Here is an 11,644-nt window from a genome sequence, read left to right as displayed (position 1 = left end):
TGGTGGCATTTTTTTTTTTTTAACATGCATGCTACGTACTTTTTTAAATATTGTAAAATCTCACCCGCTCATCTGAAGGGCCTCTAAATGCTGCTATTAGAGAATCACTGCTCTAATGAAGAACCAAACTTTTATTTATTTTAAATTTAAAATATAAGTTGGTCATCAGGTGGGAAACATGAAGACCAAAGCCATATTCAGAAAAAAAAGGCCATATTCCGGAGCGTCCAAGTGCTCTTAGATATTTTAAATACTATTTTGTGCATGGATAATTTATTTTATATTTCATTGAGACAAAAAATGCCCCCCAAATCTGGAATGCCCCACATTCTTAGAAATAGTCGTTCTACTTAAGCATTAATATGAAACTAACTTGCAACAACAACAAAAGAGGACACCAAATATCTTGTCAGTACACTGCAGTTTATTTCTATACGTGAACAATGTCACAGCAGTCCTGCAGGGTGCGGTCATGGTTGCATCCACGGGAACATTAACAGTACACTGCCCTGCCCTCGTTGCACCGGCGCAGGAACAAGGGGGGAAAAAATAAAACCGCAAAATAATCTCTGCTACACCACAGTATCAAACATCCCGCCAAGATCCATATACACACATCACTGCGACATGTTTTTAAATTAAATAGACTTCATACATGGCACCTCTTCTTAAAAGTAAGGTTGCCCCAAAACGGAAGGCGCCTGGTGCAAAATGGCAACCGTGTCCGATTTGTTTTGGGTGGGAAACCCTGCTTTTAAAAAAAGTAAGATGCACAACACATATATACAGAATAACAGGTCAAGTCTTGAATCATAAACTATTTGCAAAAACACACAAGTGAGGGTGATTTGAATTTTTTTTTGCAGGTGTGAGATGCACAGGAGTTGCATGGGGTGGGTGTGCTTTATTTATTGATTGATTGATGACATCACCAGCTTGAAGGACTCCAAAAATACGACACAGCACTACTGAGAGTAAAGCAAACAGAAGGAGAATCGTGTATATGGAATGTATCCTCTCACTCACCCCCGTGTCCACTGACAACAAAAAAAGCAGAAAAAGAAAAATGGGCAGATTATCATTTTTTTTTAAATTATAAAAAAAAATTAAAAATCAGAAGAAGGTAATTCATTGAGGGGGTTCCCAGCACAGAAACATGCTACCATATTGCACTTTTTATTTATATCCCGCCTTGATAAGGTAACAGTTTCATTTGTTCACCCGAGGATCAAAAATGGTGTTTTAAGTGAGGCTGAAGGAGGGAGGAGGGTCTTCCCGCATTGCATAGCTTCTGTGCAAGAGATGTGGCGTGAGTGAGTGATGGATGATGGATGAGTGATGGGAAAAAAAAAGGGAGTGCGAGGCATCTTCCAGAGTTCGAACAGCGCCCCTTTGTCGGCCTGCTGTGCAGAATGAGAAGAGAGCGTGTCAAACGATGTCATGATGATGTCATGCGAGGATGATGTCATAGTAATGGTCATCCATTCATACGAGAGTTCAAGCCAGCAACACGTGCGACTTTGGCAAAACTGCATCGACAGGGGGGACTGTGCGATTGTTTTGCGTTTTCTTTGGCTTTTTCTGTGGGTGTTATGTTGGGATGGGAAAAGTGTGATGATAACCATAGAACCAGAAATGTGGGTCGAACGTAATTAACATGTAGTCGCATGGTTGGTAAAATGGCTAGCATGAAAATGACAGAAGAACCTACAGTGATTTTTTTTTTTTTGTCCACTTCACAACCAAAATGTAAATTTCATAACACCAGAATATCAACATAGCAAAAGATTGTTGTGTTATTTATTTTAATGGAATATTATAGTGGGTCATGCAAGCAGCTATGTGTGTATCGGAAATTTCACTCTCGCGATCTGTCAGGAGAGCCGTTTTGCTTTATTTTAGTTTACGATATCATAGTTAACGTGTCTAGATGTGTGTATGACAATTTTGAAAATGCAACTCGATAATTTATTCACAGCTTATTTGAATGGGGTCTGAGTGTGTTATAGCGGGCCATGCATCAGGACCGTGTAGGTGTTGTGCATCTTTGTGGTTGACAGGGGGCGCTATTGGAGGGTTGGAGGTAGGAGCGGCAGGATAGAGCTACCCCACCGCCGCAGATGACAGGAAGGGGGCGCCGTCGGCTCGAAGAGGACGGATGGAAGAAGGGGAGGAAGGAGGAGGAGCTTGGAGGTCTAGTGGGTCGGTGAAGGTGGGGGTCTCCGACTGTTGGGGGGGGGCACACAAAGAGGGCGAAGGGGGATTCACACATTGGGGTTAACGTTTGCTCATTTGGAGTGCTTCGAGCGTCACTTTGTGTGGAAAACGTGTCGTAAAACACAACATCTCATGGAGGGACTGCGGGTTACGCACAACCATCTGCCATTGGGAACCCTCCTACTCATGGCATAACTAAGCTTAGCACATTTTGAAGTCAAAGGAAACTGCTGGCAAAAATGTAACACATAAATCTGATTATTTTGTAAGATTAAGATTCAAATAGCCTGCTGTACGAAAATAGCACATAAATACTCTAGTAGCTAACTAGTTAGCATGGCATATCTTAGTTTTGTATTGCTTGTTCATCTGAGTTTTTTTAAATTTTTTTTAAACCCGCAAACTTGTGGTTAAGATTGTTAAATTTGCTAAATTTACTTACGAAACTTTATTTGCTAGCCCTGACCACCACTCAAAATGAAACTAAAATGAAATCAACTCAGCTAAAATTAGCTAAGCTAATAGCAAAGATAGCAAAGATGAGATAAACAACTATAATTGTAATCTTTTATAATGATTTATATTATTCAGAAGCTTTTATGGTGTTTGTAACGCTAAACTAATACCAACAAAATGAAGGAAGAAGCATAACGCACAGCTACAAAGCTAAGTAGCTCATACTGGCTAACCACTTTAAAAAATTCTGCATTATTGATGAGAGATTTTTTTTTTTTAAATCAACATTTCCAAAATGGTTGCTGAAAGGGAGTCACGGTACATCTCAACATGGCAATGACACAAAACATCAACAAAAAATGGAGGCTAACAGTTGACGTGAGCACTTTTGGTGGGGTTTATGCAGAAAATCCACGCAACACACACTTATTCAATTGTACGTGTGTTTGTGTGTTCCCATGCAGCACTCTGAAAAGAGAAATGGGAAAAGAAAATAAGAAAATGAAGTGAGAGGAAGACGAGGAGGAAGAAGAAAGGTGGCCGTGGTCGATGGTGACGATGGAAATGGCAGACAGCACCAACATACCAGAAAGGTTAGTCCTCATTGTTCAGTGATAGTGATTCTGTGAAAAGAAGTGCAGTTGTGTGGTGGTAAGAATGTAGTGGTAAAGAAAGAAAGAAAGAAAGAGAGATTAAAGAAGGATGAATAAGAGAGAAACAGGAAGTTACATAGCGGGACGTCAGCGAGAAGGTTAGCGAGCTAGCTAGCATACGAATGGAACTAGCATAGTTAGTGGAAAAACAGAAATGGATTTGATATTTGTCCTCATCCAAAATTCCAGTCATGCTTTTGAACACACAGCTTTTAACACGAGGACACTGGTGAGGTGCTTGTGAGCGGGACGACAGTCTAAAAGACAAGGAAGTGGTCTCCGACCTGCTTACAATCTATTTCCTCTATTTCTATGTCATACGCCTCTGTTTTTATTTACCTCCTGTACGCCCTCATCCGGGTGTCTTCACATCCCCCTTAGCAACACAGAGGATCCACACCAGTTTTTAAAAACATTCTTAACAACAATGCTTTGGATGTTTTCATGAGAATTTAGTCGGAAAGCGTACAAAAATGACCACCCGTCATCATTTTATGTTTAATACAGATGAAGAATAGGACAACCGTTTGGTACCCGCTACAAAAATAGTGATTTGATTTTAACTATATGAAGTAACTTGTCTTATAATCCTTAAAGTGCTGTATTTGGACTTGTTTGTCTCTTTCCTGTTCCTGTTCCTGTTGCAGGGGCACAACATCAGCCCCTCGTTTAGTTATTTAAACAGTCGTGTGGGCATGATTGACAGAAGAATTGTTTTTCATTGGTTAGTGGTTCATGAGTAACCATTTGCCGGGCAAAAAAAAAAGGAGGTGAGTATTATTTGTTTCTGTTCCGGTCCACAACAACAACAGCCCCTAATATTGCAATTCATTTTTGTGGACTTTGCTGATTTCTTCGTCAATTCTTTCTATCGGTCTATGGAAGACCAATGACAGGGCTCTGTAAATTCACCCTGGCAACAAGTAGCTACGGAGGAAAGGCAACTGACCAATTCTGACCTCTTGTTCCTGTGCCTGTATCACTTCCTTTTCCTGTTCCAGAGGTATGACAACATAATTTCAAACAGTGTAATGGCCGACGAGAGCCATTTTCTCATTAGCCGATGGGGCAACAATTGGCCATTTGGAGAGAGGAGTTGAGCGATTCGATTATGCTGCTTCTGTGTCTATATGACCCGCCGTTATTGTTCCTGGGGAATGACAACATCTGTCCCTAGTTTTGCGATTCAAACAATCTAGGAGTGTGGACAATTTAAGCCAATCTTTTCAGTGGTCTCTGGGACACCAATGACTGAATTCTGCTTAGAAGGATTCAGCCTGCCCAAAAAAGGTATAGATCGATTTTGTTTTCCTGTTTCCTGTGTCTGATAGATAGCTAAAATGCTGTATAACTTTTTTTTTGTTTTTGTTTTTTTATACGGAATCCAACTAAATTCTCAAGAGGACAGAGAAATGGAAAGATTTTGGTTTTAACTCACCTGGGTACACTTGGGGGTGCGCGGTTTGGTCGGGAGGGCACAGAGGGCGGCGGGCCGCTGTAAGGGTCTGGAGAAGCCCCGGGACGGGATGGTACTGGAGGTCCCCCGGCAGGAGGAGGCCCGCGAGAACCAGGGCGAGCTGGGGGCCCTGGGGGCGCCCTGCGATTTGGAGTTGGACTGGTGGCTGGAGACCTGGATGGCGAAAAGGACAATAAAGACCGTCTAGTCATTCCAAAAGTTGTCTTGGTCTGCACTCTGGACCGCCAATTCAGGATTACGTCAGAACCTGGAGTCTATCTCAGGTGGCTACACTACCAAGTCCGACTTGTGAATTGAACAACTTTGAGTTCATCCCTCACCTTCCTCCAGAGCCGCCCCGTTGGACCTGCAGCCACGAGTCGTCCACAGGTGGCGGCATAGCTGTGGTGACGGTGGTCGTGCTGATGTCGCCGATGATGTGGAGCGCCTCTCGCAGGGCGTGGTACATCCTCAGCATTTCGTCGCGATGCTGCGCCTGCTCCTGAGACTCCTCCATGAGCGTATTCTGGTCGCTGCACGAGTACAACTGGGCCAGCAGCTCAGCATTTATGAACTCTTTACACTGGACAAAGCAACCGAACTTTAGCATGCGATTCAAAACGGTTCACCGGAGACCTCGAGAAGGAGAACTCACGTTATTGATCATAAGGTGCATGATGGTCTTGGGCATCAAGTCGCGGACTGTTTTGTTGACGATGGCCATGTAGGAGTCGACCAGGTTGCGGATGGTCTCCACCTGACGCTCCAGCTGGGGGTCCATGCTGTTCATGAAACCGTCAGAGCCGTTTTCGTCGCCTGTGTCGCTCTGGGTAGAAACAGTGGGGATAGAAACACGTCAGTTTAGCTTTCTTGACATTGAGAAGATGAAGATTATCTTCCACAGCTTCAGGCTACTCCTTTATTACCTCCACCAAGTGCAAAAGCACAAAGGTGAGGATAGTTACCGTATTTTCCCGGGCTATAAGGCGCACCAGTATATAAGCCAAAGCAACTCGTTTTGAGAATAAATAAATAAATAAATAAATAGATAAATAAAAATAAAACGATATACTAGCCGCACCAGGCTATAAGCCGCCGCATCTTTTTGGAATAAAAAAATAATAAAATAAAATAAAATAAAAAAAAATAAAATAAAATAAAATACTAGCCGCACGAGGCTATAAGCTGCAATTTTCTATGTGGAAAAATGTTTTTGTTTACCGCATGTACAGAACGATTTTGGACTGTGAATGCACATAAAGGGCCACAAACAGATTGTTAAAACAGTGCCTTTTAACACGGTAACAACTTTGATAATTAAAACAGAACCGACCCAAGGGAAAAATAAATCGAGATTTATTTAGTGTATTTTTCTGAACTATAGAGCGCCCCTAGTGGTGAAAGAAAAATCGACAGAAAAGCCGCAATGTTGTATTAGCTGCATGGTTCAAAATCTAGGAAAAAAAGTAGCGGCTTACTGTCCGGAAAATACGGTACTGCTGTACTCCAGCCTTGTCAAGTGAGCATGATGTTAATAAATCAAATAAATCAGCTTTAATTTAACGTCATAGTCTTAACGTTGAAATGTTTGCAAACGCATTCAGATGTAATTGCTGCTTGACAGACAAATTAAAATGGAGTCAATTTGAATGCATTTTATAGAGAATAACATTTAAAAAATGCTAACAAACTCACATACAATGACTAAAAAAAATAACACGGCAAACTGAAGACTCAAGACGTCAAGCAAGAAGCACGTACCTTCCCTTCCTTTTCCTACATGGTCACACAGCGATGAAAAAAAAAAGTCACATGAGAAACATAGACGGGACAGCAAATCAATAAATGACACAAACGTCACTTCAGTAGCTCATGCTAATGCTAAATGGCGAGTTACCGTGACGCGTTCAGGGTACACGCCGGCACGCAGGAAGGAGGCCTTCCACGCGTCCACGTCTTCCTGACTCTCGCACGCCAACTCCAGCTGCCGGTAGTCCTTGTACACATTTCTGCCGATTTACACATGGAAAGCATTAACAGCCATCAACGATATGCGACGTATACTCACTGGACACTTCATCGGTGCGTCATCTAATAAGATTTAGTCCAAAAGTTGAAACCACATTAGTCAAAAAAAAAATTGGACTTTCTCAAGCTTCACCTTATCTATTGCGTTTCGTCGCATCGTGGCTGGCAGTTTGTGAGCTCAGTGAATCACAATTGCTTTTTTTTTCTTTACTCTCTGGTTTTCGTGTTGGTTATAACAATTCTCCAGTCCCCCGCCCTTCGGCCGCCATCTCTACACCATTCCGACCTCGACCCTCCGGCCATATTCATAAAAATTGTCAGCCCCTGATAATTTTACAGATATAATTGTAACGGAACCTTTGCTCAGTGTTGAAGAGGGCAAAAATGTGCTTGCTGGACATGAAGCCTTTCTCCACATCCCGCAGCCTCAAGTTGTCCACCTGCAGCATGTATTTCTTCTCCTTCTCCTGCAGGGGGAGACAAAGAGAGACGAGACACGTGGTTGTGAGACACACTAGCAAATTGATATTCTGACACTAATTAGGGAATATTTTCATTTGTATGATCCATAAATTTGTTCTCAACAGCATTTAATGCACGATTAATCGACAAAGGAACTGAAATAAAATGTAAGAGGGTCGAGAGAAAAAAAGGCATACATTTTAAATTTAACAGCACGTAAAAAAAAAATAAAAAAAAGGAGGGAAAAAAACCCACACGAGACGGATGGGAAAGTTGTTCACTCAGGTCTGTGGTTTTGATTACGGCGGTGGGGAGTAAAAGGAAAGCGAGCGACAAATGAGAAACACACACTTTTACACACAGCCAGCGAGGAAGAACGTGTCCTTCGTAATCGTGCGCACGGCGTGCACGCGTCCGATTGGGGGACATGAACATTTTGTGTGCACGTTTTTTGCAAGGGTTAATACCATCGCATGAACAGAGAGTCTAAAAATAAGTTCGGGTTGGGCAAGTTTCTATAAACACACGCGCACACACCCCCACACACGCACCCCCCCCCCACACACACACACGCATATTGGTAGTCTGTAACTAAGCTTAAAGCCATCTGGCCAGCTAACCGCAGCCTGCCCTGCCCAAACGAGTGTGTGTGTCTTCAAGTAAATGTGTGTGTGCCCTTCATCAAAGCATTTAAGACCCGCGCAGGCCGGGCAACAAAAACACACACACACACACACACACACACACACACACACACACGCACATACAACAGCATCCATCAGTGCACCCACCAGGTGCCTGTATAAAAATTTAAAATATTAAAAAAAAAAAAAAAAAAAAGTAGGCCCGAGGCCGGCAAATGGCGACTTAAATCAGATGCAGACTTGAGAATTTCTTGCTTTGTCTTGTTCCTCTGGTTTCTGCGTCTCTGTGGGAATGATTCATACTTTTTCCTCTCTTGTGGCCATTAAACACAAGACGGCAGCGGTGCACCAGGAGGTGAACGGCGTCCCTTCGCATGCAAGTAGGAATAAGTCGAGATGGAACAAAGAAGAGCTTAAAGGAAGCGATGAACTAAATCTTATACGCAGAAATATCAAAATAAATTGCTGAGAGAGAGAGCGTTTTTTTTTTTTTTTTTTTTTGCTTGTTGCTAGGTAGCAACCTCAGAACTGTATTTATTTGATGTATGGCCTTATGGCCAAAATCCACAGAAACTAATCCAACGATCTCAAAACCTTTCAAAAACCACTCGTGCGTGTGTGTGTGTGAAGCCTTGAACGGAGTGTTTTGCCATATGCTCCTATAAAGTGCAGTCAGGATATGCCGACTTGAGCATATAGAAAGAAGGCTTCAGCATATGGAGCATAATTAGAGCTACTGAAATATATTGTATATGACTTCTCGTACTGCACGCACACATTTGGTGTGTGCGTGTGTGTGTGTACAGCGCAAGAATGCCGATTTGAGAGCACGCCAGAAGCAAATTGAGGGGTTTCGGCGGCAGCAGTATATGTTTGACAAAGGCGCAAATCGTTTTCTTCTGACTCATTTGACATGGCCAAATTCTAGCTTCCAGCAATTAAAGGGGAAGTCAACTCCCCCCCAAAAATTCTGAACGAGAATATGGTCGATGCAGCCCCACGTTCTGATTAAAATTGTGTTTGTGGAATATGAGTGAAGCAGCAAAATCCTCACATTTTCAGCCATGTCTGGGGCGGCCATTTTGTCACTTCTGTCGACTGAAAATGACATCACAGTTGCGCAGAGATCAGGTGACGACCAATCGTGGTTGGTCGCTACCTGACCCCTGAGCAACTCTGATGTCATTTTCAGTTGATGGAAAGTGACAAAATGGCCGCCCCTAAGATGGCTAAAAAATGGGTGGTTTTGACGCCTCACTCATTTGCGACAAACGCAATATTAATCAGAATCTCAGGTTTAGACAAATGAAGGCACCTAGAACATATCACAAAACATTTTTCGGGGTGGACTTCCCCTTTAAGGCTAACGAGAGATTTGTACTTGAGGGTTTTGAGGTCACCTCACCAAAAACCTTTTCTTATTCAAGCCACACCTCCTAGTAAGACGAACATCTGGAGGCACGCGAACCTCAAGCTGATGTGGCAACGGAGGTTTCTCGCCTGCGCCCTCATCTTTTCTAATCTTTGGAGCTGCGCGGTTGAGACGATTTGCGGTCGTCAGCTTCAATCCACGCCAGACACACCTGAGCTACAGAGGTGGGAGGAGGATGAGTAGGAGGCGAAAGACGATACCGACTGGAGGCAGGGGTGGACGCGTCTGGCAATCATCTCAGCCACCTTGAAGGCTTCCTGCCTCCGGATTAGCGAACGCTCCATCAAGTTCTACTTTACACTTGTTGGGGCCTTCCTTGGGAACGGGATGCTTTTTCCGAGGCACACTGGACCTCGCGTAGCCTCAGGTTGCCTCGGGGCGGGCGATGCTGAGGGGGGGGCTCGTGTGACCCGGGGAAAATGCTTTTTTTCCCCACCATACTACAACAAAGTGTAATTGCACATCCAGTCCAGTAGTAGGCAGTGGCGCTCTCCTTGCCTATTCATTCCACGGTGTCGGTTGGTTTTGCAACGAAAATGCTATTGTTTATTTATTTTTTAAATTTTATTTATTTATTTATTTTTATTTTTTTTCTGATTAAGAACTCACAACCATGGCAATACATGTTTAAATTTTGATATTTATATATATATTTTTTTTGCTCGACTACAAAAAAAAAAATAGATTTTTACGATAAGAAATAATCCGCAACATTTCGTGAGACATAACTGCTTTTATTGTTAAGACAGCGACGGCGCCGTAAAATACGACAAAAGGACCCTCAAGCGAGTTAAGAGTGTTTTGATGCGCGCTTTTGTCTGTGAGACTCCTTCGCCGTGAAAGGCGGTATGAGTGACTTCCATAGTAACGCTCATTTGGGTCACACTCAGGCGGTCCGTCACACACGAAGCAGTAAAAAAAAACAAAAAAAAAAACGTAGCCTGCGGTGTTTGGAACTGTTGCACTTTCCATGCTTTTGTTTGGCTAGTGACTAATAGCGTAGTCATTATGAAACGCTGGAGGAAGTTCACTACTCTGAATAAACGTTTAAAAAAAAACAAAAAAACTTGGCCGCGCACAATCTAAAACACATTTCACAATTCACCGTTTGTGTAAAAAGAAGCTTGATTACGGCGTCTTGTGAGTGTGATAGAAGTCCGAGTGACTCGAGGCGGGCATCAAAGGAGTGATGGCGAAGCCGCATGGCATCTGGGAGCAATAAGAGCGCTTCGAACCCGTCATTAGCGCAAAGACTGGGCCCTGGGTGGCAGCCAGCGTCAATTTTCACAAGCCTCCTCTTCACCTCCTCTCCCTCCCGTCGTTGCAAAATTGAGTTCTGTCTGTAGAAATGAAACGCAGCTCCGCGAGTTTCCGCCTGGTGAGGCCATGTGAAGCAAATTGACACTTTGGGTAAGCCCATTTGTCGCAAACTCAAAGATGGGCCTTGTTCTTTTTCTGCATATGCTGACCCAAATGAAAAGCCGCAATCACCAAGGAAGCACCAAAACAGCAAATGCAGTCGTCATCCAGGCTATTTTTTATATTTTTTTTTTAAGGAAAGCCACATGTCAGAATTTTTAATCGGCGAGGCCGAGTGTTATACGAGCGGGATGCGCTTTGTGGGCCCTTATGGGGGGGGCGGCATGTTAAAAATACACAGCCGTTCGTTATCTTAGCGACAAGAGGGGGTAGGCTTTTTAGCACATCGTTTATAATCGAGTCACATCGGATAACGATGCAGACGAGAGGGAGCCCGTCTCGATTAGAATCCTTATCGAACCCGTCCACCAAGAAAATAATTCTGTTTGATAATGCCCACCGTAGAAGAAACAACTCTGGAGAGAAACCAGGTTCAAATTGCAACTGGAGTCTCTGTGTGGAGTTTTCCTGTTCTCTGCTCCGCTTGCTTCCTCCCCAGATTCCCCAAAAACCTCATGCAATTATGTCTCGTTGAAAACTCCAAATTTTCTATCTTTGTTTGTCTATGTCTTCGCTGTGGTTGACTGCTGAACTGTCCGGTGTACATTGCCTCTCGGCCGGTCGTCTGAGATCGCAAGATGAGTGCTATAGAAAAGCGAAATATGGATTTATTATTGGCCTATGGCACAGGTAACTATTATGAAGGAGCACCACAAATTCTGCCTGGCAACAAGAGGCGATCACCAGAAAAAAGATTGTGATTGATGACTTCTGTTAATTATTTAATTAGGGTAGGTTTTGGTTGAGAAATTTTATTTAAAAAAAAATAAATAATAATAACAATAGTTTATATCTTTTGAAATATATATTGATATAT

The 11,644-nt window shown here is 43.0% G+C and overlaps 1 protein-coding gene across 23 annotated transcripts in view; it reads right to left on the bottom strand.

Moving 5' to 3' along the window:
* Window positions 1-404: 404 nt before the first annotated feature.
* The window catches only part of dnm1a (dynamin 1a), a 34,088-nt gene continuing 22,848 nt past the window's right edge, over window positions 405-11,644 (bottom strand). For 6 of the 23 annotated variants that reach the window (XM_088281540.1, XM_088281555.1, XM_088281539.1 and 3 more), the window contains 7 exons: window positions 7,168-7,277; window positions 6,680-6,791; window positions 6,544-6,558; window positions 5,438-5,608; window positions 5,124-5,365; window positions 4,765-4,956; window positions 405-2,226 (listed from right to left, as the gene is read on the bottom strand). In XM_088281540.1, coding sequence (XP_088137666.1) covers window positions 2,196-2,226; window positions 4,765-4,956; window positions 5,124-5,365; window positions 5,438-5,608; window positions 6,544-6,558; window positions 6,680-6,791; window positions 7,168-7,277 — 873 coding nt within the window. In that variant the 3' untranslated portion in view covers window positions 405-2,195. Of the gene's footprint in view, window positions 2,227-2,980; window positions 3,142-3,259; window positions 3,703-4,764; window positions 4,957-5,123; window positions 5,366-5,437; window positions 5,609-6,543; window positions 6,559-6,679; window positions 6,792-7,167; window positions 7,278-11,644 lie in introns of those variants that run through there. The other 17 variants (XM_088281541.1, XM_088281553.1, XM_088281552.1 and 14 more) reach the window with 14 other exon arrangements.

The sequence above is a fragment of the Idiotropiscis lumnitzeri genome, chromosome 18, assembly GCF_059441095.1.
Source record: "Idiotropiscis lumnitzeri isolate Australia: NSW breed Sydney's pygmy pipehorse chromosome 18, RoL_Ilum_1.0, whole genome shotgun sequence".
Taxonomy (NCBI): Eukaryota; Metazoa; Chordata; class Actinopteri; order Syngnathiformes; family Syngnathidae; genus Idiotropiscis; species Idiotropiscis lumnitzeri.
The sequence above is the reverse complement of the archived record's forward strand: the minus strand, read 5'-3'. Positions and strand labels throughout refer to the sequence as shown.